At 45.2% G+C, this 24,838-nt stretch overlaps 2 protein-coding genes across 2 annotated transcripts; one reads left to right on the top strand and one right to left on the bottom strand.

Moving 5' to 3' along the window:
- Positions 1-1,776: 1,776 nt before the first annotated feature.
- ankrd34a (ankyrin repeat domain 34A) lies at positions 1,777-7,087 on the bottom strand (the record flags this gene model as incomplete). The annotated part of the gene is made up of 4 exons (XM_079503436.1): positions 1,777-2,878; positions 3,392-3,556; positions 4,273-4,497; positions 6,914-7,087. 4 exons carry the CDS (start codon positions 7,085-7,087, stop codon positions 1,808-1,810), a joined length of 1,635 nt encoding a protein of 544 aa, XP_079359562.1. The 3' UTR covers positions 1,777-1,807.
- A 2,660-nt stretch (positions 7,088-9,747) lies between these two features.
- Positions 9,748-23,622, top strand: LOC306924275 (thioredoxin-interacting protein-like). Its single transcript, XM_079502724.1, has 7 exons — positions 9,748-10,030; positions 17,681-17,935; positions 18,349-18,424; positions 19,228-19,375; positions 20,089-20,448; positions 21,079-21,393; positions 22,399-23,622. Exons 2-7 carry the CDS (start codon positions 17,686-17,688, stop codon positions 22,444-22,446), a joined length of 1,197 nt encoding a protein of 398 aa, XP_079358850.1. The 5' UTR covers positions 9,748-10,030; positions 17,681-17,685; the 3' UTR covers positions 22,447-23,622.
- Positions 23,623-24,838: the final 1,216 nt, after the last annotated feature.

Genomic DNA, 24,838 nt, shown 5'->3' with positions numbered 1-24,838 from the left:
GCTGCCGATACTGCCTAAAATGCTGGTATCAGCCTATCTGTATCAGCGAGACGGGCGAGTATGCCAGTCCGTGCCATTCCGATACCACTTAATTTATCACATGACAATATATTTCATTTACATTATTAGTAACTTTACTAACTTGGAGCTGCACTTCAATTATTATTAATGAAATTTGTATTCATTTCTGGATCAGTGGTTCTCAATTTCAAGGATCCCTGTAACACTAATGGAACCAAATGGAGAGTTACAGACCTGTAAGGGTCAATTTGGAGCCCACTTTGAGAACAACTGTCCTAGATTTGTTGAGCCCCTCCTATATTCAGCTATAGTGTAGATTTTCGTCTTACACAAACATTAAATTACACACTGGTATCGGATCAGTAGCCTACTACTCTGTATCGATCGACCGATAGCCTATACAAGTTGTAGGTATCGGGAAGGAAGAAATTGTATCGGTACAGCTCTATTACATGGTAAGGGGAAGAGCACGCATAATAAATCTAAGCTAAAAAAACATTGTGCCACTCCGAACAAAGAGGCTCAAGAGGTGACAGCCTTTTCTGTCATAGCCCCCAAATTCTGGAATGAGCTCCATTTCCATGCATGTCAAACTGGCCCCCACCACCGAGACATTTTAATCTCGCCGTGGCTTTTAATTCCGTTTGAGAGAGTCTGTGGTCTACTCTATTTTTGTGTGGCCTTTTTGTTATGTGTTCTTTTTCACAGTGTGATCTTTCTATTTGTTTTTGTGTTTTAGCTTTACAGTGTGTTTAGCTTTTTAAACTTTCTGTACAGCACTTTGTAAAAATGTGCTTTATAAATAAAGTGGATTGGAAAAAAGACCTGACCCCAAGTCAACACTGTTTGGGTGAATTGACACTATAGATTGGCCAGTAGTGGCTGTGATTGACCGTTCTCGTTTTTTACAACTATGCCTAAATCTAAACCTAACCTCAGTAAAACTAAACCTAACTAACCCTAACCCTAACCTCAGTATAACTATGCCTGCCCGGGAGCCAATCAGTCACAGATATGAAGCCCATTCATCGAGATTTCCGAAAATATTTATATTAATTATTTTAAGCCTGGTGAATCATGACCAAAAACCATTTGATTATGTGTCAAAAGGTATTTGAAAATAGCAAAAAAAGGTATTTATTAAATATATATAAATATATTATTAAATAAATATAGTATATTACTATATACCCCTTTTTTTCTTTCTTTTTTCTTTTTTTTGACACAGAATCAAATGCAAACTGATCCAGCAAAAAGATATGCATCTGGTCTATTTTGGCTGGACCCGCTTGCACATAATGCAGGCTTCTGAACATGGAGCCCTTGCACATAATGCAGGCTTCTGAACATGGAGCCCTTGCACATAATGCAGGCTTCTGAACATGGAGCCTTTGCACATAATGCAGGCTTCTGAACATGGAGCCCAACATAATGCAGGCTTCTGAACATGGAGCCCTTGCACATAATGCAGGCTTCTGAACATGGAGCCCTTGCACATAATGCAGGCTTCTGAACATGGAGCCCACATAATGCAGGCTTCTGAACATGGAGCCCTTGCACATAATGCAGGCTTCTGAACATGGAGCCCTTGCACATAATGCAGGCTTCTGAACATGGAGCCACATAATGCAGGCTTCTGAACATGGAGCCCTTGCATGGCTTCTGAACATGGAGCCCTTGCACATAATGCAGGCTTCTGAACATGGAGCCCTTGCATGGCTTCTGAACATGGAGCCCTTGCACGCGATTGCATCTGCTAATACGTTCAGCCTTTTATACCCAGCCATCAATCCCCGTTAGACTCGCTGACCTTCTCGGCCAGGAGCTCCTGGAAGGTGGACAGCTGCTTCATCTGCTCCGTCTGCATGGAGTGTCTCCTCAACAGCTTCTTCTTGGTCTTGAAGTCGGGCGGACCCCGTTTGGGCGAGGCCGGCGCCATTGGGACCAGGATCTTGTGCCCGGAGTGGACCGGGGACGTGCTGAGCTTCCCGTTGGCCCTGATGACCGGGATGGGCCTGTGCGGGTTGACGTTGAGCGGCGGCAGGAAGCCGGGCCGCGTGTGGGAGATGTGGTCCAGCAGGAGGGTCCCGGACCCTCTCCGCTCCAGGATGCCGGGGGCCCGACGCCTCCCGGTGAGGGGAGAGACGGAGTTGGGGATGTTTTCTAAGGACTCTCTGGAGTTGCCGACCAACAGAGTGAGAGGCGAGGTGTTGTACTTCCGCCGCTCTACCGATATGCGCCCCGAGTCCGGCGACCCGGGGATGGAATCGGATGGACACAGGTGCGTGTCGGACTCGTAGTGTTCCATTCGGGTGAGCTTGGGATGAGCCAGGGCCCGGGCCGCCAAAGCACCGCCTCCTCCTCCGACCACGCTCTCCTGGGACTCGGGGGCGGTGTTCCTCCGATACAGACTCTGGTGCTGTTGGACTTTGTCGGCCCAGAAGGAATTGTAGAGCTGCGCGCAGTCCTCGGAACAGGAGCGGTCGACGAGCTTGGGAGAACAGGGGTCGTGGGTCTCGATGCTGTGGCGCCGCGACAACCGAGGCCTGGCCGTCGCCGTCTCCGCGACGGACATGCCGTTCATCTCTCTGACGAGCCCGCTCAGGTGGTTGGGGGTGGTCACCTCCTCCTCCAGACCCCCGTCCACCCCCCTCGGCAAAGAAGAGGGAGCCACCAGGCCCCAGGGCTCCGAGTTCAGCCTCTTGAGCAGCTTCCGAGGGGGCGGCCGCTTCGTCTCGCCGGGAGGTCTGGCGGTGGGCAGCGGCAGAGCTGAGGTCAGAGCGAAGCTGAAGATCCCCTCCCCACCCTCCTCTTTGGCGCTCCCTTCCACCGGCGAGCTGGACGTGCCGATCACCACCTGATTGATTGATTGATTGATTGAAATGTTTTATTTCACAGTATAATCACTAGAATGGGTACATTTCAAAGTGAAAGCAAAAGTCAATATAAAAACCATGGGTTTTCACTTTTCAACCAGTGGGCCGGCCGGATGGGGATCACCAGTGGTCCTTGAGGAGGTTCCAGGTGGTCCCCAGCTATAGAGAGTTGGTAACCAAATGGACCCTTATAGATCTTTAGCTTTTTACACTTTCAAAATTACATTATTGTTAAATAGCCTATCTGCATTAATGAATTCACAAGAAGTCCAAAATCTTATCCAACGACAACGACCCAATGTCTTGGGTCTGAGTCTCTGAGAGGCTACATCTCATCAAATGGTGGTCCGGCTCCGTGGCTCAAATGCCCAATAAATAATGTTGCCTTGATATGAAAAAGGTTGAAAACTTGTGTACGAACCATGATAAAGCACTCACACTTGTTTACAACAGGGTCCACCATTTTCAATTCATCAGAACATTTAGAGACGTACCTCGGACGGAGACATGCAGCAGTCCGGGGGCGGCTGCTTGTCCACCACGCCCGGGGAGGGGGGAGCGTTCAGGTACTGCTTGGTCTTCTTGGTGCCCGAGGGCGAGGTGTCTGTGGTGATGATGATGACCTCCTTGCCCTTGGCCTTGCAGGCGTCCAGCAGGACCTGCAGCAGAGCAGTGGGTGGAACATGTACTCGCATGTTTAGCTTCAGTAAAACTACTACTACCAACTAACTACCAACACTGCAATATAGAAATATGACTATAATACTCTATAATGTATAATAGTATATATAATATAAGTAATATATAATAGAATAGAATAGACTTTATTTGCCATTTGCACAAGTGCATAGGAAATGTTGGAGCGCAGCTCCCAGGGTCAGCATTAAAAAAAGGGAGGGACAGGTGAGAAAAGAAACATAGAACATACAATCCTAGAATAAATAAGTGCTTCATAGTCTACCTAAGAACAATGCATGTTCATCTGTCAAATCAAATAAAGTGCTTCATAATCTGCCTAATTAAGTCCGTAATTCAAAATGTACAAAAGTATTGGCATCAAAATTTCTTTCACCCAAAGAAAAAATATGTTTTAGTTACTCCACTGCGCCCTGTACAGATAATGGGGCGACTGTGGCTCAGGAGGTAGAGCAGACCAATGATCCATGGGTCGGCGGTTCGAATCCCGGCTCCTCCTCCTGTCTACATGCGAAGTGTCCTTGGGCAAGACACTGAACCCCAAATTGCTCCCGATGTGCTGGTTGGTACCTTGCATGGCTTCCGCCACAATCGGTGTATGAATGTGTGTGTGAATGGGTGAATGTAATGCACAAGGCTGTATGGAGTATGGACCAGAGCTACTTTCCACCGTACTGACCTGCAGCGTGTCGCGGTCTCCCCGGTTGATGGCGTGCACCAGGGCGGAGGAGCCAGAGTAGTCCTTCAGGCTGGGATCGGCTCCGTTCTCCAGAAGCAGCGACACCACCTCCCTGCCGGCCTGCTCGGCGCACGCGTGCATCAGCGCCGTCCGGCCGCCCTTGTCCGGGATGTTGGGATCGGCGCCTTTCTCCAGCAGGTAGCGCACCATCCTCTGGCGGGCCACCTGTGTTTGGTGGACAAGAAAATTCATATGACAATCATTGTGGTATTGATTAATTTGATGTATTAGTAGATGAAACTCGTCGCCCTCTGCAAGGAAAGGGGGGCTGATCGGATTTTGGGGTTTTCTAGTAGGGTATGGCATAGACTCTATGCCATACCCTACTAGAAAACCCCAAAATCCGTACATATTACACTGTAATCCTCCCCATATACTCTATGCCAATCTGTGTTATTTCAAAATGTTTGGGTGAGACCGAGACACTGGGACACGCTCTCCTCATCTAGACTGAGTGCTGAGTGGCAAAACATTGAGCAGCATGGCCATGGAGTGTTGGAGTTTGGAAGCGCTCGTTGGAAATCACTCAACAGTCCTGCGTATCACCTGTTTCTAAATTAATGACGTAATGCAGGACTCTGAGGCAGGCAGGAAGTTGCGTTGTTGAAAAAGGAGCGCTTCCAAACTCCACCACTTACACAAATAATCACCTGCACGGAATGTATTGACAGAAAATAGGCAGCTCATAATAACAGACTTTTATGAAACAAAAACATTGCAGATAGAAAGAGAATAATTCATGGTGAGTTTAACGTTGTTTAATATAATCAGGCCAGAGGCCATATAAGGATTGACCACCTGTGTACTTCTCCTGTTAGTTAATATGTGAGGGAGGGACATTTGGGTACGGGGGCTTCCCCTAGTGATGACACTAGGGGAAGCCCCTTTATCTACAATAAAGAATTAAGTTTGAATCCTGACAGTGCAGTCCTGCATCTTCCTAATCGGTTTCACTTATTGAGTGGTGTAAACCACTCCTACAACTGGCTTTTGTGTGCATAAAAAAATGACCATGGTTGCTATGTTCAAAATAATTTCTGACGTAATTAAATCACACCCGGGTGAACTGGATGACCGTAGCAACCGTGGTCATTTTCTCTGCGCAAAAACAGCCAGTTTTGAAATCACATCCGGGTGTGATTTCATTACGTCAGACCACAGCTGATCATGCTATATAAAACCTTACACCACTCAGTTCACACGGGTGTGATTTTTATTACTTATAGATGGAGTGCCGCGATTTCCCCACCCACTAAAATATGATCATCAGAAAAAAAGTGTACAGAAAGTGTTAAAATTATGTTTTTATGTGGCCACACCCACCAGTTCATTAAGTATGCCTGATTTGCCTGGTGGTGGTGGGTGGTGATCCACCTGACCTGAAGCCGCACCCACAGCTGTTGTTGTAAGATAAAGGGAGAGGGGTTAGGGAGGTATGATATTGTGATGTCACTATACCACTGTCATTTCGATTGGGCCTTTTGACCTGGCCCTCGATTGGGCCTTTTGAGAAACCAACAATTCACAGGGAAGACATATTTCAATTTTCAAACCACACCTGGGGGTCCATTAGAGTAATGTTAACTCCACAAAAAAGAAAAAGTACATAAATCACGGAACTCCATTTAGACCTGAGGTCGATTCTACAAAGGTTTCTAGGTCAATGATTCTCAAACTATTTCATGTCAAGGACCCCCAGAATGATATGCATTTGGCCAACGACCCCCCCATCTCAAAATATGTTGTTCCAGGGAAGCAAAAGCAAAGATACAGGTTAATTAAAACCTTCACTGTGAAAGGACCTGGACCTGGAAGAACAGCCATGCTTTCACTGTGAAAGGACCTGGACCCCAGGAAGAATAGCCATGCTTCACTGTGAAAGGACCTGGACCCCAGGAAGAATAGCCATGCTTCACTGTGAAAGGACCTGGACCCCAGGAAGAATAGCCATGCTTCACTGTGAAAGGACCTGGACCCCAGGAAGAATAGCCATGCTTCACTGTGAAAGGACCTGGACCCCAGGAAGAATAGCCATGCTTCACTGTGAAAGGACCTGGACCCCAGGAAGAATAGCCATGCTTCACTGTGAAAGGACCTGGACCCCAGGAAGAATAGCCATGCTTCACTGTGAAAGGACCTGGACCCCAGGAAGAATAGCCATGCTTCACTGTGAAAGGACCTGGACCCCAGGGAGAATAGCCATGCTTTCACTGTGAAAGGACCTGGACCCCAGGAAGAATAGCCATGCTTTAAAACCTTCACTGTGAAAGGACCTGGACCCCAGGAAGAATAGCCATGCTTTCACTGTGAAAGGACCTGGACCCCAGGAAGAATAGCCATGCTTTTGCAAGTGCTAATGGGATCCATAATAAAATAAAGTATATATATTCAAAGATTTGCACCACATTGTCACGATTTACAAAAAAATAGCAGATCTACAAGCTCATATAGCGCGGCACCGAGTGCCGCGTTACGAGCTTGTAGATCTGCTATTTTTCAATAGCTAAAGTATATAACATAATGCTTAAAACACCAAAAGGGGTTCCCTTCCTGAATGGGTTAAGTTAACATCATTACACACCGGGTCGTCGTAGCCGGCGATGCAGGCGGCGGAGACGGGCGTCTCGCCGCGCTCATTGCCCTCGTTGATGTAAGCCCCGCCCTCCAAGAGCAAGCGAGTCAGACGCAGCTTTCCCTGGAAGACGGCTTTGAGGAGGGCGTTCCCCTCGATGTGGAGGGAGCCTCCGTCTCCCATGATCCCGCCTTCTCTCGCGCACACCTGTCGGCATCAGATGTCACATGACCTGCGAGAGTGAATCATGACTCATTAGTGTACTAGGCCCATGGCGGCCAATTTGTAGTTACACTTATAGAAAGCACATTATTAATATTTTTTAACCGCAATTTTTATTTATTTATTTATTAGTACCTATATAATATAATTAATTACTCAAATAGTTTTTGACACAGAATCGAATGTCTTATGGTCAGCCAGGAGCCTGGATGGCTTGGTTCTAGGCTTTAAATGGGAAAAAATAAATAATGGACTTGAAAACTTGAAATGGCACATTCTACATAAATGACTACTTTTACTTTTAGTACTTTAAAAAATACATTTTGATACTAATACTTTTGTACTTTCACTCATGTACATTTGGATTTCCGGACTTTTACTTGGAACAGTAGAGTAGTTAGCTATATTGCAATATTTTGAGTACTGCTGAGGAAGTGCATGTCGAGTGTGAAGTGAAGTCCGTCAAGACTCAAGATGAGTGGTTCTCCAGAACCAATCTGAATGCATTCTCTCAACAGCAGCAATGACCTCTGAACATGTACCGCAATAAGTGACAAGAATAATAAAAAGCTTTTAGTGCTATCTTAAAGTGACACAGGCTCTATAAATAACCTTGAAATGAGTCACACCCTCCCCACACAGGCATGTGTCTGTGCAGATCCGCATCTTGTCAACAAAACGAATGTCTCTATTCACTGCATGCCGTCCCTATTCTGGGGTGCGACAAACATTCATCGGAGTTAGCAAATCTATCCTGTGAGCTTCGTTGAACATCTATTTTCTGCAAAACCAGAGATTTGGTTTTGTAGGTTAATACAAGCAGAGCTAGTAGAGAGCCCTGGTGGACCCTTGTCAACCAATTTAGCAAAGATAGGGTTTAAGTCAGTGGTTCCCAAAGTGGGGTCCGGGGACCCCCAGGGGTCGTTGAGGAAGTTCCAGGGGGTCCCCAGCTAAATGATAGTTTGGAACCAAGTGGACCCTTATGGGTCTGTAACTCTGAGTGTACAAACGGGTCCATTTGGTTCCATTTGTACACTCTCAGAGTTAAATTAACATTGATTTTACAATATAAATTGGGGTCCCAGAGTTAGAAATGCCATTAAAATGGGGGTCTGTAGACTAATATGCATGTCAAACTGGGTGTCCTTGAAATTAAACGGGTTGAGAATCACTGCTAGAGCCGTCAAAATCTTCTCTTATGGGGGTCCCTGGAATATATTTTCAAATGGGGGTCCGTGGGGCTAATTAGTTCCAATGTGGGGGTCCTTGACATGAACACGTTTGGGAACCACTGGTTTAAGTGATTATAGTAAGTTCATTTTTGGAGAATTTTGGTGGCCCTTTATTTGACACAGGTGAGAGAGAGTCAGGAAACACAGAGAGAGAGAGAGCTACAGCTAGGGGAATAACACGCAGAAAATGGCCAGGTATAGGAATAACTCACTGTCAGGCCTCTCTGCTATGGGGTCGCTCCATGCCTCTATAGTCTAGACTTTATTATAATGACACCAGAAGCGGACAAGCATGAATTTGTGTCCCGTGGCCGTAGCAGCCTGCAATCTGAGTGCAAGATCACTCATTAGTCATGTGTGTGAGGCACATGTGAAGGACAGGTCAGGCAGCAACTATAGTTGCTGCCTGACCTGTCTGACCTGTCTGATAGAAGAGTGTGTGTGTGTGTGTGTGTGTGTGTGTGTGTGTGTGTGTGTGTGTGTGTGTGTGTGTGTGCGCGTGCGTATGTGTCACTGAAAAGTTTCAGACACCAAACTAGTAGAAGTTAGTCAAATTAGATGTTAGTAGGCCTAACTGGAATTTGAGCACTCAAGTTAACGATGGAGTGCCATGATTTTTTCCACCCATGATCATCAGGTATTATTATTAGCCTATATAAGGAGGAAGACTTTTTACATAAAAAGTGCACAGTATTTGTTAAAATGTGGTTTTTGTGTGTGTGTGTGTGTGTGTGTGTGTGTGTGTGTGTGTGTGTGTGTGTGTGTGTGTGTGTGTGTGTGTGTGTGTGTGTGTGTGTGTGTGTGTGTGTGTGTGTGTGTGTGTGTGTGTGTGTGTGCGCGCATGTGTGTCTCTCTCTCTCTCTCTCTGCAATAACAGCTGCAATTACATGTTTATTGTGCAATATATATGCTTAGTGCTACAGGGGTTGTGCAATAACAGGAAGTACGGTCATGTGTGTTTTGTTGTTTTAGTTTCATATTTTTAGCTTTATGTTTTGTGATCTGATGCACTGATTGGTTGGCACTTTTAATTTCGTTTTACATGTTACAAATAATGACAAGATCTATCTATCTATCTATCTATCTATCTATCTATCTATCTATCTATCTATCTATCTATCTATCTTCCTCTCTTCTCTCTCTGGTGTCTTCCTGTGATTCTCTGCCTGTCAGTTATTTTTCTTTTAAAGCCATTTCCCAACAGGGCAGAGCAGCTGGGAAACCAGAGGCTGCTACTGTATTTTGCCTGTTACTGGGGATCCTCCTAGCTATGGAAAGGTTTCAGAAGTCTGTGTGCTTCTCCACATTGTCCACCAGATGTCACCAGGGTGTTGCTTATCAGTGTAATCAGCCCCCATCTGTGTCTAGTGTTTTCACCTGTGTTCCTTCTTCCTGTTACCTTTGTGCTGTTTCTCCCCCGTTTTACCCGTTCCTTCCTTTGTCAGATCACAAGCTATGTGTTTCTGATGTTTCGTTCTCTACAGCACTAACAGTATAGTTAGTACTAGTGTACTAGAATATCTGAGGTCCATCTCAGATTCAGCCCTGCATGCCTCCTGTCTTCAGTCAGCGTATTGGAATTTGGATTATTTCCTGCTTCTTTCGACTTGTTTGCCAGAGTTAACTTGGACTGCTTCTCCAGTTTTGACCCCTGGCTGAGTCTCACTACCATGTAAGCATTGTCCTCTGTTGTGCTTAGAGCTGCAATCTACGATTATTTTATCCAATATGCAGTAGGCTAAGCATATGTTAATGCATTATACATGATCTGCAGACTGCAGTGGTTGGATGATTTTAACTTTGGTTTGAGTGCAAGTTGTGCAACATGGTGGTCAGTCCTAGCCTGATTATCAGACTCTGAGCTTCCTGATTTGAAGCTCCACTCAGAGAGTGGGCGGGGTCTATGGGCTGGATCCAGGCTAGGTCAGTCCTCTTCCATTGTGCCTTGAATCTCATCATGAGCCCACTATTATGCAATCTCCCCAGGCCAGGTAGCTCTGATCCATAGCTCTAGTAATGCCTTCATTAGAATTAATGCAGGGCATTAGGGCTATGGACAGTCACCAGAGCTACAGGCCAGGCAGGGTTTACGATTTACAATTTAGTTATTTAGCAGAGGTTTTTCTGTTTAAGTGGTAGATGTTTGTTTTCCCCACACAGGAGACCAGGGTTCCAATCTCAGGTTTTTAGAAAGTTGTCAATGCCTGAATGGATAAAACTTGTGGATTGTGGCTGTATTTAAACCTGCTCTGCCTCCACAATAAACATGTACAGTAAACCATTTTGTACTTAACCAAATCTGTGCCAAAACGAGATAATCTCATGTATAGCTATTCTATCCAACTGTGCCACACATTTAAAAATACTATTTCACCTTTTTGTTTGAGTGGTGTTAACCACTCCTATATACACCAATGTGTGTCCCTATAGTGTCCAAGCATGGAAATAGCGTTTGTTGACCACCAAGTGTCACTGTTGCGCAGCCCCACACACACACACACACACACACACACACACACACACACACACACACACAGGCCAGGGAGGAGAGCTTCTAAAGCACAAGTACAGTACAGTACAGCACCACTCAGTTCAGACCGCTCAGATTTTTGAGGGGCCTATATACAGCTTTTTGTCAGAACTCATGTCACATTTGCCATTGATAATGAAAGGAGAAATTACGTCATGTCTCAACAAATCAGCTTTTTGTGTCAACACAAACATTAAATGCCATTGACAATGAAAGGAGAATTTACGTCATATGTAAGCAGACTCTTCTCCAGATCGATCGACTTACAGCGAACTCTAAAGTAAGCAGAGCAAAGCATGAGCTCTGTTCAATTAAAATAAATCACACTTGTGTGAAGTGAGGGGCGATATTTATTATCTATTCATTTTGCCTTCAATTTTAATCCCACGATTTTGCAACCCATGTTTTCACCCAGTGTCAATGATCGAATCCTGATTCAAGATTTTTCAAGATGTTTATGTCTATGCATGAGGAGTCAGTCCAAGCTGCTTCTTTTCAACCTGACAGGCGGGAGTTTACCCGGCCGGACGTAGCGCGTGGAACACGTTATTCCGACCAGTTCCTTTCCCCTCCATCAGGTGCCCCGGCTGGCCAGGGGGAGGTAGTTTAGAGACCAGGATTACTGCATGTTTTTTGTGAGGGTACCTACCCTAGGGGACACAGGGAGAACATGCAAACTCCACACAGAAAGGCTGAGGGGCGTTCTTATCATCACATTCCAGGCTCAGCCAATACGCGTCATATTGTCTCTTTATTGTTAATGGCGTTTAATGTTTGTGTTGGCACCGTTTGTGTTACATCACCTAATCAACATGAGTTAGACTTTAATATATTAGCGCCCCTCACTTCACACAGGTGTGATTTTTCAAATCCACACAAACAAATAAGACGCAACTACCAATATTTAAAAGCGACTTCCATGTGGCCTATATAGTCTCTTCTTTTGGGCTTGGTTTCATAGACCTGGTTGCTTATTTTTGAGGGGCGCTACTCGCTAGCCCCTCCTATATACAGTAGGAGGGGCGCTACTCGCAAGCCCCTCCTATAAACGGTAGGAGGGGTGCTACTCGCTAGCCCCTCCTATATACAGTAGGAGGGGCGCTACTCGCTAGCCCCTCCTATATACAGTAGGAGGGGTGCTACTCGCTAGCCCCTCCTATATACAGTAGGAGGGGTGCTACTCGCTAGCCCCCCCTATATACAGTAGGAGGGGCGCTACTCGCTAGCCCCTCCTATATACAGTAGGAGGGGCGCTACTCGCTAGCCCCTCCTATATACAGTAGGAGGGGCGCTACTCGCTAGCCCCTCCTATATACAGTAGGAGGGGTGCTACTCGCTAGCCCCCCCTATATACAGCTATTTGAGGGGTGCTACTCGCTAGCCCCTCCTATATACAGCTATTTGAGGGGCGCTACTCGCTAGCCCCTCCTATATACAGTAGGAGGGGCGCTACTCGCTAGCCCCCCCTATATACAGTAGGAGGGGCGCTACTCGCTAGCCCCCCTATATACAGTAGGAGGGGCGCTACTCGCTAGCCCCTCCTATATACAGTAGGAGGGGCGCTACTCGCTAGCCCCTCCTATATACAGTAGGAGGGGCGCTACTCGCTAGCCCCTTCTATATACAGCTATTTGAGGGGCGCTACTCGCTAGCCCCTCCTATATACAGCTATTTGTCACATTTGCCATTGACAATGAAAGGAGAATTTACGTCATATGTGGATGAGCAAATCGACTTTTCTAAACGCAGTGCAACTGTTTTAATTCAGCTCGGGGCTTAAAATGTATATATATATATATATATATATATATATTAATTACACATAAATTCAGTTGTCCTCTTACATTTCATATATCTTGTATATGATAGGAGACAGCGCCCCTCACTTCACACAGATGTGATTTTTTTTTTTTTTCACAATCTGGCAAGACTGATTGTGACGTAATCCTGTCAAACGTTTCTATCGATGACAACGCAGCCAATATTGTCCTTCTGTCACTATGCTTTGACTGAAGTTGTGATGATGTCACGCATGGAGTTATGTAATACCAGGATTCAACACAAACGCTGCCAACTAGCCTAAACTACAGCAGATACAATGACGACAATCACAAAGTGTGTGTAAGCAGTAAATAATCCGTAAAACAGACATTTGTCATTTGTAAAGATAAACAATTTAGTCCTTTTTTGGTTCATGAGATCATTACAAAAATGTAATTTCTTTTAAAAATAATGTTGTGTCATTTCCATAATTCACAGACTTTCCGTAAAATGACACGACTTGCGAAGAAAATGATTTTCTGCCTGAAATGGCAATGTTTTGAAGACATTGAAGCCGTAATAATCGCCCCAATGTAAAGGTAAAATGTCACATGGGGTTTGGGTGAATTTGATGTCGCATTCCTTCAGTGCATCCCAGACAGAGAACACAGTGCGCTTGCTTTATAAAATACTCATGGAACATCATGGATTATTATTATGCAGCAGCAAGGCTTTTCAAAAGACATCCAAAATTAGGAACAACTTCAAATAAATATAGCTTGCTTTCACAATCTAGAATAATCCCATTCTTTAATGTGTTACATTTGGCTGCAATGAGACAGAACATTCAATTTGCTAATGATGCTAATAACAAAGATATTTGATTCAAACTGAATTTAATGCGTATAAGCGTCCTTACCAAAGATGTCTTGTGCTCGCATCCACTTGGTGCATGACGACCATCCTACCGGGATGCGTGTGTGTGTGTGTGTGTGTGTGTGTGTGCGTGCGCGTGCGTGCGTGCGTGCGCGCGCGTGCCTCCCCCTCCCTTCAGGTTCCTTTGCGCCACCAGGAGGCTGGAGGATAGATGCGTTCACACTTCTCAGAATTCACGAGGAGGAGAGAGAGGGAGATAGAGAGACAGAGAGAGAGACAGAGAGACTACAAATTGCTACCCCATCATTTACACACAACATTGTCATACAGTATAGACCCACAGGGTGTGTGTATGTATGTGTGTGTGTGTGTGTGGGGGGGGGGGGGGGGGGGGGGGGGGGGGCTGTCCGCGTGCACGGTGGTTGTCGTGGAGATGGGAGAGAGGACACTAATTCACTGACTGTTGCTATTACGGACCACAGTTCCCATGGCAACTGACTTGGTGGATTCCTACAGAAGCGTTCCCACGCTGTCGCATGCTCTCTCTCTCTCTCTCTCTCTCTCTCTCTCTAGTCTGTATATAAGTGATGATGATTAGATATGATACTTGTGTCTCCTCCTCCTCCAGCTTATAACAGCTTGTGAGGCTGAAACCGATTTGTTTGATTTCTACTCTCTACCTCAAGTGGGTGGGCTTTCCATAAACATGACCGGGGCGGCTGTCATCGCGAAGAGGGTCATTTTTGAACGAACCACTTCAAGCCTGGGTGTCTGCCTATTCTGGCCATGTCATTATAAGCGCCAAGCGGAAATGTAAACAAAAAGGTAATTTTTTTTTAAGGGAAAAGAAAAGGGCAGGGGGACTTTTTTTTTAACGGGGGGAATGTTAAAAAATAGACAAATGTCACCAAAATAAGGAAGCCAGCTTAAAGGTATATTCAGTGATTTGACTTAATCTAAATATCACTTATTTTTTCTTTTTTTCTGGATAATCCTCCCTACTATAGAGTGTGCTGACCATATAAGGAGTTCCTCCCTGTCCCCAGTGAGCCCCTGGGGTCAAAAAACCCTAGTTTCAGTTTTGGTGGCGGGTGGCAAAGCCTTCATCCAATCAGGATGAGAGAGGCCTTCCTCCAATCATGATCGAGTGGGGGCGGGCCTTGGTGCACATGCTGTTGGCCTGTTGCACTTCCCCCCACTGTAGAGCGTGCATGTGCACATTTTGTTATCGGGGCGGACTGGGTGGTTTTCCAAATCACTCAAATCACTGAATGCTCCTTTAAAGGACCACTTCACCACTTTTCAACCAATCTTCATATAATAGGTCCTCACTAATAATCATGAAAAAAAAAATTCTACTCGTTCTGTGTCTCATAGGAGGGCTGTGGGCAGTTCAGAACCCGTCCTCCAGTGACATCATCGATGGGGAATACAAGCTAATAGAAACTGCAGGCTTTCTAGTCCTGAAAAGTTGCAATGCAAAAATGGAAGCCATCGTTCCCACGGTAATACAAATCTAAACATTTTTGTTAAAAAAATCTTGTTTTAAAAAAAAATCTGCCTAACGATGATGTCACTGGTGGACGGGTTTCTGAACTGCCCACAGCCTGAACTTATTTAAACCTGTGGTTCTCAAACATTTTCATGTGCGGCGGTGGCTCAGGGGTAGAGTGGCTGGATGGTAACCGCAAGGTTGCCAGTTCGAACCTGGGCTCCCCCAGAGTTAACGTCGAAGTGTCCTTGAGCAAGACACTGAACCCCAAATTGCTCCTGATGTGCTGGTTGGTGGCTTGCATGGTTTCTGCCGCCATCGGTGTATGAATGTGCATGTGAATGGGTGAATGGAATGCACAAGCTATGTAAAGCACCTTGGATAAAGGCACTATATAAATGCACCATTGACCATGTCATGGACCCAAATTAATATCATGTATTTGTCCCCACTAACCCCCATCTGAAAAATAATTGTGCCAGGGACGGAGCCCCGGCTGTATCAGATTTGTGTTGTGGAATGTTTCAAAAATCTTCCAAATTATTCCACGTTTAATGTATTTATTATTTGGGGGGGAAATAGTAGATCTAATGCATCGCAAGATTCGCAACGTATAGTGAGCTTAATATAGATCAGGGGTTCTCAACGTTTTTGGCCGGGGACCCCCGGAAATGCTTTGGCAATGTCTCGGGACCTCCGCCCCGCCCCCCTCCCGACCCCCAATATAAATTGACTGCTACAATAACCTTAAACCATTTTGGGCGGGAACCCCTTTTGGTGTTTTAAGCAGTTATAATTTAGCTATTGAAAAATAGCAGATCTACAAGCTCATAGCGCGCCACCGAGTGGCGCGCTATGAGCTTGTAGGTCTGCTATTTTTGAAAAATCGTGAAAAAAAAATAAAAAATAAAATATATATATTTTTTAAAAATAATTTGGGGACCCCCTAAAATAATTTGGCGACCCCCCGAGGGGTCGCGACCCACGGGTTGAGAACCCCTGATATAGATCATGCATGTTTGTATGTTTTAAACTGTTCATTTGGCTGGAAAAGTTACAACAACAAAAAACTGGATCAAGTTGCAGCCGCACGTGAGTGTCATTCAGCAGCTGTTTAAAAACCGGGAAGAGACGCCTGCTCTAGGCGGCATCTAGCCTCGGAAACCCAGACGTTTTTATTTCCAGGGAGAAAAAAAAAGAGTCTGTGACCGAGTCTACTTCAATTCGGCATAGAGTAGCGCAAACGTCGATCACTCTCTGCTGATTTCTGATCGTCTGCACCTTTGTTAAATTGACGCACACCCGCGCACACACACACTCCTCTCTCTCTCTGTCGCTCTAATTCAGGGGTGGGCAACTGGCGGCCCGTGGGCCACATGCGGCCCCCACCTTCACTTAATGCGGCCCGCAGGTTAATATCAGAATACTGATATAGTATTGATTTCAGCTGTTGCAATTCCAAACATGCAAACATGACCTGCTTTAAATATACTTAATGACTAGTATTAAAGGACTAGTACTTAACGACTAGTATTAGTAATATTGTCTTTGTGTACAATTTGTATTTAGTTCATAAAGTTATCATAACTAAAATTAAATCCATTTGAAAATCAATAAAAAGGTTACTTTTCAGGTTTCTAATAAAAAAAAGCAAAAAATAAGTCAGTATTTCAATTCAAATATAGCAAAAATAGCTGATCTACAAGCTCAAAAGCGCTGCGACACGTTTTGAGCTTGTAGATCGGCTATTTTTGCTACGACAGTAATATGCAATGCGGCCCTCTGGAGTGAGTGTGGAAATATAGTGGCCCTCTCCATCGTCAAAGTTTCCCACCCCTGCTCTAATTAATTCGTCTAGATCTGCTTCTAGATTCTCCTGGCGGATCCTGCCGGGAGCTGCCTATGCCGGCATCTTGCCGCCTCTTGACGCTACTGTCTGGTACACTGATAGTGATGGATTGCTGAGGTGGAGCTCAATACCTACAGTAGGCCTACCGTCAGCTCCCAGTTCACTTACTGCTTAGTTACCCAAGCTGGGCTGCCTACTGATACACTGAGTTGGCGGTGCCTGCAAGGGATTAAATAAAATAAACTGATCCTTGTGGCCCAAAGTTCAATGCTCTCTGCAAAATTACAGTTTTGTTTAGATAAAGCAATGGTGAGTGAGTGAATGAGAGAGAGATATATATAGCTTGACCTGCTTCATATTTTGTTTTACATTATTGAGGGAAACTTGAAGTCCAGTGATTTCATTGCTACTGGCTGTATTGCTGAACATTAAAAAATATATAAAAACAAAAGGAAATTAAAAATAAAGTCATTGAAGTTATTTTAGGTTAATTATTTGGCTCTGTCTTGAAGCCTGTACGGCAGCCTTTTAGGCTCTGTTGTCAGTTGTATTTATAGTCTGTAGTCTGCACCCTTTATTTCTAGCGGCTTCCAACTCGCTCCCTCTAAACATTTCACTGGTGCTGTGTGTGCACGAGGTGCCCACGAGCTCTCACTGGATGACGATTGGCTGAAGCAGAAATTGAAAACATGTGTTCACTCGCGGGCCGCATGCCACAGTAACGGGACACCGGTGAGAGTTCAGCGGGGCCTATAAAAACCAAATGTTTACAGACACACGCAATCCTAGAGAGATTCTGTTTTCACTTTCACAGACAGCATGGTGGTCGCAGCCAAGAGGCCGAGGACCTTCGAGGTGGTTTTCCACGACCCCAACAAGCGGTTCTACTGCAGCGGAGACAAGGTGTCGGGCAACGTGGTGCTGGAGGTGTCGGAGACGACCGCCGTGTCGGCCATCCGAGTGCTGGGAATAGGATGTGCCAAAGTGGCTTACAGCAAAGGCAAACAGAAGTGCCGCGACGAAGTCGAATACCTGAGGTACGAGGAGGAGGTTCATCTCGACAAGAGAGGTGAGGGAATGGGAAGCGTGTTTGATTTGATTTTATTTTATTTAGCACAGTATATAACAATACAATAAAGCATACTGGTACAATAAAGACATTTAGAACTAGATTTCCATAAGACATGATTGCAGTATAAAAATGTATATACAATCTACAACATGATTCAAAATACTTGATAATCTAAGACATGATTTCTACTCTTGATGTGGAAAATGCTGGTCCTGAATGAATGACTGAATGAATGGAGAGACTGTAGCAATCTTTCAGCCGAATGGCATGTTGATATTCCTCCGGTTCTTTGCCTGCTGTGACATGTCATTACTGGGTTAATAATTAAATAATACGTTTGACACCCGGATACATTTATATATTAGTAGTAGTTATTTTATGAATACAAATCCGTTTTCTGTGTTCTGCAGACGGCAACAGCAGTGTGACTCTCACACCTGGGAAGAGATATGAGTTTCTGTTTGGATTTGAGCTGCCAGGACCAGGGTGAGTTCAAGTTTATTATTAGAAAGCATCATTGCATTAACAATATTAATTATGATGTTTCTTACAATTCAAGACAAGACAACAAAAAAAACGAATCATCAACCATCAAAACAACAATAAAAAAGTTTGACAGAATTCCGAGAGTGACAGAATGTCTCTATGGCACTCAATATTAACATCACATTGCTTTCGTCGACTAAAACTATGATGTTTTTTTTTAATAACAAAAACTACATAAAAAGCTATGACGTATATTATGTAATGCTATAATAATATAATATATTTTGCTATGTCTAAATATATTAACTTTTATATTTTAGTCAACAAATAAAAACTAGACTAATATGTTAGGGAGGGACTACTGGAGAGGAGATCCAGTAGAACTAAAAGACAAGTCATTCGGGTGTTGCACTGAAAATAGCAGATCCACAAGCTCACAGCGCGTTGTGCTGCTTCGCCTTGTGAGCTTGTAGTTTGGTTATTTGCAGCATACAACCACGTGTAAAATCAGCCATTACGACGCCATCAAGGCATCGGCAATATACATTTTCGTTGACTAAATCAACTGTAGATTTAGTCGACTAAAATCTTATATATATATTCGACTAAAACTAGACTAAAACTAAAAACTTTTCAGAAGACTTAAAGTATGCCTAAACAATTTTGCTGTCGAAATCAACACTGCGTTACATACAGTGAATACATCTTCGCAGTGACTCCGTCTCCATAACACATTGCACACAGTCCATCGCAGGTTTGAATTTGTGTTACTGATGACGTACGTGTGTGTGTGGTCTTTCCAGGCGCCTGGCATCGTCCCATGAGGGTAAGTTCGGGTACGTTCGCTACTACGTCCGGGCCTCCATGGAGACGGCTTCCCAGCATGCCTTTCAGTGTGAGAGGAGATTTGAGGTGGAAGAACCCCTGGATGTCAACACTCCTGATCTGCTGGTATATTAAATATACACAAACAGACACAAGTTAGAAATATTCTATGTACAGAAATTAATTCGTATTTTTTTGTGATTACGTAATAACCCAGGAAAGCGTCATTTTAGATTTTTCCATTGGCTATTCAAAAATAGCAGATATGCAAGCCTCATCTGCTATTTTTGAACATTTTAGAATAATCTTGAAAGCACGAGAACTACGGATTTAGAAGGCATTTGTAGAGTCGGCCTCAGGTCTTTCTGTCTTTTCAAAATATATCTTTTTTAATTTTTAAACCGGAAGCCCAGGGGCAAGCATAGATGTCACTAAGTCACAAGTTATGGGAAAGAATTGACTGCATGATCAAATACGAGTATAGCCTTCAGTAGTTATGTTAAGTATAATCAGTTACATACGAAACATTATTATTAGGTCAGACCGCTCTTAAGTGTTGGTGACTCGGAAGAAACAAAAAACCTCAGTCCCCTATCCCACCCTCCCCCCACCCACAATCCCACCCTCCCCCCACCCCTCAGTCCCCTATCCCACCCTCCCCCCACCCACAATCCCACCCTCCCCCCACCCACAATCCCCAGGACAGTTGGATAGCAGAGAATCATGAAAAATGAACGCAGCAGATAACCTTTAGACTCTGTTTGTGGTCTTAATGGTGTTCGTGTTCCTGTTAACAACAAATCCCTCCTCTCCCTCTCCTCTCCTCTCCTCTCCTCCAGGCTCCGGCGACCGCCAGCACGGTGAAGAAGGTCACGTGCATGTTCATCCCCGACGGGCAGGTGTCGATCGCCGCCAAGATCGACCGGAAGGGCTTCTGCGAGGGTGAGGTGATCGCCATCGACGCCAAGTTCGAGAACACGTGCTCGCGCATCGTGGTGCCCAAGGCGGCCATCGTGTCCAAGCACACCTTCCTGGCCACCGGGCGCAACAAGGTGCTCCGGCAGAAGCTGTGCTCGGTGCGGGGCGACCACATCATCTCCGGCATGGGCGACGTCTGGCAGGGCAAGAGCATCTGCGTCCCCAAACTGAAACCCTCCCTGAAGGGCTGCGACATCATCGCGGTGGACTACGCTCTGATGGTGAGCAGAATATAGCGGTGGTTTTTCAACTTTGTTGTGGATGTGGGCTCTACATCCACATCCCTGTGTCCCCCTACACCAGCGGTCCCCAAACATTTTTGGCCGTGCACCCCCTGTTAACCTCGCTGATGCTTGACTCTTGTTGTATTTGACCGAGAATGATATATTTCACAGTTTGGGAACCCCTGCTCTGCACAAATTCCCTGTGGTGTATATTCTCCTTTTGTAGAATTGGGATGCTCACACACACTAGTCATGTGTCACAGCACTGCCCGGCTTTGCTCCGTGGTGGGAAGTATTGCTCGGTGTTGGCATTGCCTTGGGGGGGGGGGGGGGGGGGGCAGCCTGGCCCAGCCTGGCCCAGCCTGTATGATTTCTGGTCTAGAAGGGCGGGTGCCGGTCCTCCCCGGTAGAAAACACCAGAGAACATTGACGTCGTCAAATTTGGAGCGACGCGTCTCTGCACTGTTAGTGGTTAGCGAAATACAGTTTTGAGCCGAATGGGAATGAAAATAAAACCTGGATACCGAGGCTAACGCATTCAGGGAACCTGAGGCATGTAGTAACACCTCTGATGTCCAGTTTGTCCACAAATAAAAAAACAAAACAAACCATAACTCCTCCCTGTAGATCTACGTCCACATTCCTGGCAGCGAGAAGCTGTCGGTGGAGCTGCCGCTGGTGATCGGCACGATCCCCTACTGCGGCATCAACAGCCGGACCAACAGCATGCTCAGCTACGCGTCCGCCGGAGGAAGCTGCGTCTCGTTCCCCTCGGCGCCCCCGAGCTACAGCAACATCCAGCGAGAGCTGGGGGCGGACAACGGCCTCACGCCCCTCCTGGACGACTACGAGCAAGACGAGGATGAGGAGGAGGAGGGGGGCCTCTTCATGAGACCGCCCGTGGCGCCCTACCCCCCTCCACCCCCACCACCCTACTCAGAGGTGAGGACCCGATGGTGGGGTGGATAGAGCGGTGCTTTTCAAACTGTTTTCATGTCAAAACTCATTGGGCAGTATTATGCGTGTCTTAAGTACCAGGTCTTATTACTTAACTTAAGACCTGGAGGCGTGGTCAATGCTGTTTGGCCACTCAGAATAGCCAAATGGCATTGATCACGCCTCCAGGTCTTAAGTTAAGTAATAAGACCTGGTACTTAAGACACGCATAATACTGCCCATTGTATTTTCATGCATTTGGTCCTGCAGGCCCCACTTTGGCCCCCTTTTCCACCGAAAGAACCTTGGTTCTAGAACTGGTTCTGTTCTAGATTCTTGGAACCTTATTGGTGCTTTCACAGAACCTCTGGACATGATTTGGTTTCCAGTTCCGAACAAACTTTTAGGGTTCTGAACCAATTCATGCATAGTGGAAACACTGTTCCATTACTAGCGGGAAAAAAGAACGGAACCGGTTCAACTCCGATGGAAAAGAACGGAACCGGTTCAACTCCGATGGAAAAGGGAACCGGTTCAACTCCGATGGAAAAGGGAACCGGTTCAACTCCGATGGAAAAGACAACCGGTTCAACTCCGATGGAAAAGACAACCGGTTCAACTCCGATGGAAAAGGGAACCGGTTCAACTCCGATGGAAAAGGGAACCGGTTCAACTCCGATGGAAAAGAGAACCGGTTCAACTCCGATGGAAAAGGGTCCATTGAGAACCGCTGGGATAGATAGAACATTGGTTCATACTGGCTTTATATTAGAAAGTGATTTAGCTGCGATGGGTATAATAATAATAATAATATCTGGGATTTATATAGCGCTTTTCAAGAGTACTCATAGACGCTTTACATGTGTGGGGCACAGGGGAAAGAACATAGGACAAGGACAACTTGAATGAATACTAGCCTGTAAAAAACTATAATATTAAATGTTTAAAAACTGAGTTTTATTAGACTATGTATCACTGTGTAATTAACATACTGGTCTTATTTCCTTATAGGTTGATGAGGAGCTCAGATGCAGAACTCATCCTGTTCAAGCCGTCTGAGGACACGCATGCATTCCTACACACGCACGCACGCGCGCACGCACGCGCGTGCACGCACGCACGCACGCACGCACGCACGCACGCACGCACGCACGCACGCACGCACGCACGCACGCACGCACGCACGCACGCACGCACGCACGCACGCACGCACGCACGCACGCACGCACGCACGCACGCACGCACGCACGCACGCACGCACGCACGCACACACAGAGGCAGTCTCTGGAGTGTCTCTGGTGTTGCCTTTAGGAAGACTGTGTACTTCTTAAGATTGATAGTGCACAAGGTTAGTCATTCCATGGGTCTATTTAGTTCAGTAACACTGTCATCCTCAGTGCTGAATGATTGCCCAGCACTGCTTAACGTCCTTCTACCATGTACATACTCTCCTGTGTCACTGAAGACTAGATTAACCCATAAGACCTGAGGCCAATTCTACAAAATGCCCTATAAATCAGTACTTCTCAAACTTTTTTTGTGTCAACAACCCCCAAATTGATATGTATGGCCAGTGGCGTGCACAGACATTTAGAGGAGCAGGAGCTCAAGTGAAAAATAACCGGCCGGTTGCCTTAATAGTGTGAGATGTATAGATTTTGGGGCATAAATAATATATTAGAAGCTTCTTTTTTTTTTTATCAAGAATTGATCAATGTCACCATGGTCCACATACTGTACAAAAAAATAAGTTAATATTATATATTTTTTAAGGGCACATTGCTGTCCAGAGGGCGAGGGCAGGTGGTGCACTAGCACCCCCTAGTGTATCTGTGCACACCACTGTGTATGCCCCCCATTTGAGAATGTTTTGTGCCAGGCACCCCCAGAAGAGATTTCTTAAAAAGAAAAATGTTGATACCGTGCAACACAGTGACGTGCTGTGAGCTTGTAGATCTGCTGTTTTTGAGAACCACTGTTATAAACCACTGTTCTTCTAAGAGTTTTGTGAAAACTCATGTTATAAATGACACAGATGCTTTCCCGGTTTTAATGGGTTAACAGTTCTGTGTTAAATGTGTGTGCTTTTCTTTCCTTCTTTGCTGTGTACAAAAAGACACAATACTGTTCACTATGAAGGAAATGTATTTGTATGTTTAAATTGTACAGAACAATATTTTTTATATGATGCCCTTGGGGCTTTTTTTGTTCAGAGAATAAATTATTTCAGATTAACCTGTTTTGTCTTGATTCCCCTCTAAAACATACACTATCGCTCAAGGCATGGAATACAAACCATCCACTCAAAATACCACATTGTTACAATATATGTTTTGAAAAGGTATTAGTTCCTATACATGTGGTTATGTGTTGCTAAAGTACAGGGGGAACTGTTCAGGGTTAAACTGCAGGTGCTGTGGTCTTAAAAGACATAGGGCAGCGGTGGCCTAAGGGTTAGAGGAGTGCCCTTGTTGCCGAAAGGTTGCCGGTTCGATTCCCCGGACGGGCAGGAAAGATCTGGGTCGTGAAGTGATTGGTCATCACCCACCCAATACTGCTGAAGTGCCCTTGAGCAAGGCACTGAACCCCCAACTGCTCCAGTGGAGATGCTTTGTGTATAAGACAGTATAAGACTGTGGTTGTACTGGTCAGCTCCCTGGTTTTAATCTGTGTTTCTATGTGCAGGGCGTTGCTGAAAATGAGCACTTCTGCTCAGCTACTACCCTGGGTAAAAGAAAAAAGAAAATACTGGCAAAAATAAAGACTCGCTCGCTGCATGAAAAATTAAGGAAGACTCCTTCGACTGAGACTTAAGAAATAGAATTTATTTTATATTTTAAATGTTCATAATTCTGTGCTCCTAGTGAGTTAAAATTAGCAAACGTTTGGGTCCTGGGACCTTCGTCGATGCTATAAGGGTGGATCACAGACAAACAAGTTGCTCTTATAGAGCTCAGCTAATCAATGTCATCACCATGGCAATGGTGGGGCGTGGACATTTACAGAAAGATAAAGTCTCTTTTTTTTTTTGGCCCCCATAACTGGAACAAACGGAACCAAATGGACACCCATAACTCTGAGTGTACAAATGTGGTTCCATTTGGAACCCACTCACTTTGAGACCCACTGGAGTGTTTACAGTGAGTCAACATGCACAATAGCAGCACCCTGACTGCACCCAGAATCAAATCAAATCAAACTTTATTTGATAGCACATTTACAACAGCCAAGGCTGACCAAAGTGCTGGACAGAGCACAGAGAATGGACAGAGCCTTCATTAGTAGCATCGGTGACACCTGTGAAGGAAGTAGGGAAGGGTGTAGCAACTCATAATGTAATAACTGCTCATAATGTAATAAGGGCTCCTTACTACAAAGTTCTTTCCTAAATGGATGCTATGCATTTTTGTAAAAGCAGATGTCAAAATTGTTACCATTTCGGCTTCCCTGT

This window comes from Electrona antarctica (assembly GCF_951216825.1).
Source record: "Electrona antarctica genome assembly, chromosome: 6".
NCBI classification, from domain to species: Eukaryota; Metazoa; Chordata; class Actinopteri; order Myctophiformes; family Myctophidae; genus Electrona; species Electrona antarctica.
The sequence above is the reverse complement of the archived record's forward strand: the minus strand, read 5'-3'. Positions and strand labels throughout refer to the sequence as shown.

Bases quoted from the DNA above. Each gene is read 5' to 3' on its own strand.
- LOC306924275 (XM_079502724.1), top strand. From the start codon at position 17,686: ATGGTGGTCGCAGCCAAGAGGCCGAGGACCTTCGAGGTGGTTTTCCAC. The intron at 20,449-21,078 runs GTGAGCAGAATA...TCCTCCCTGTAG, and splicing joins CGGTGGACTACGCTCTGATG to ATCTACGTCCACATTCCTGG. The intron at 21,394-22,398 runs GTGAGGACCCGA...ATTTCCTTATAG, and splicing joins CCCCACCACCCTACTCAGAG to GTTGATGAGGAGCTCAGATG.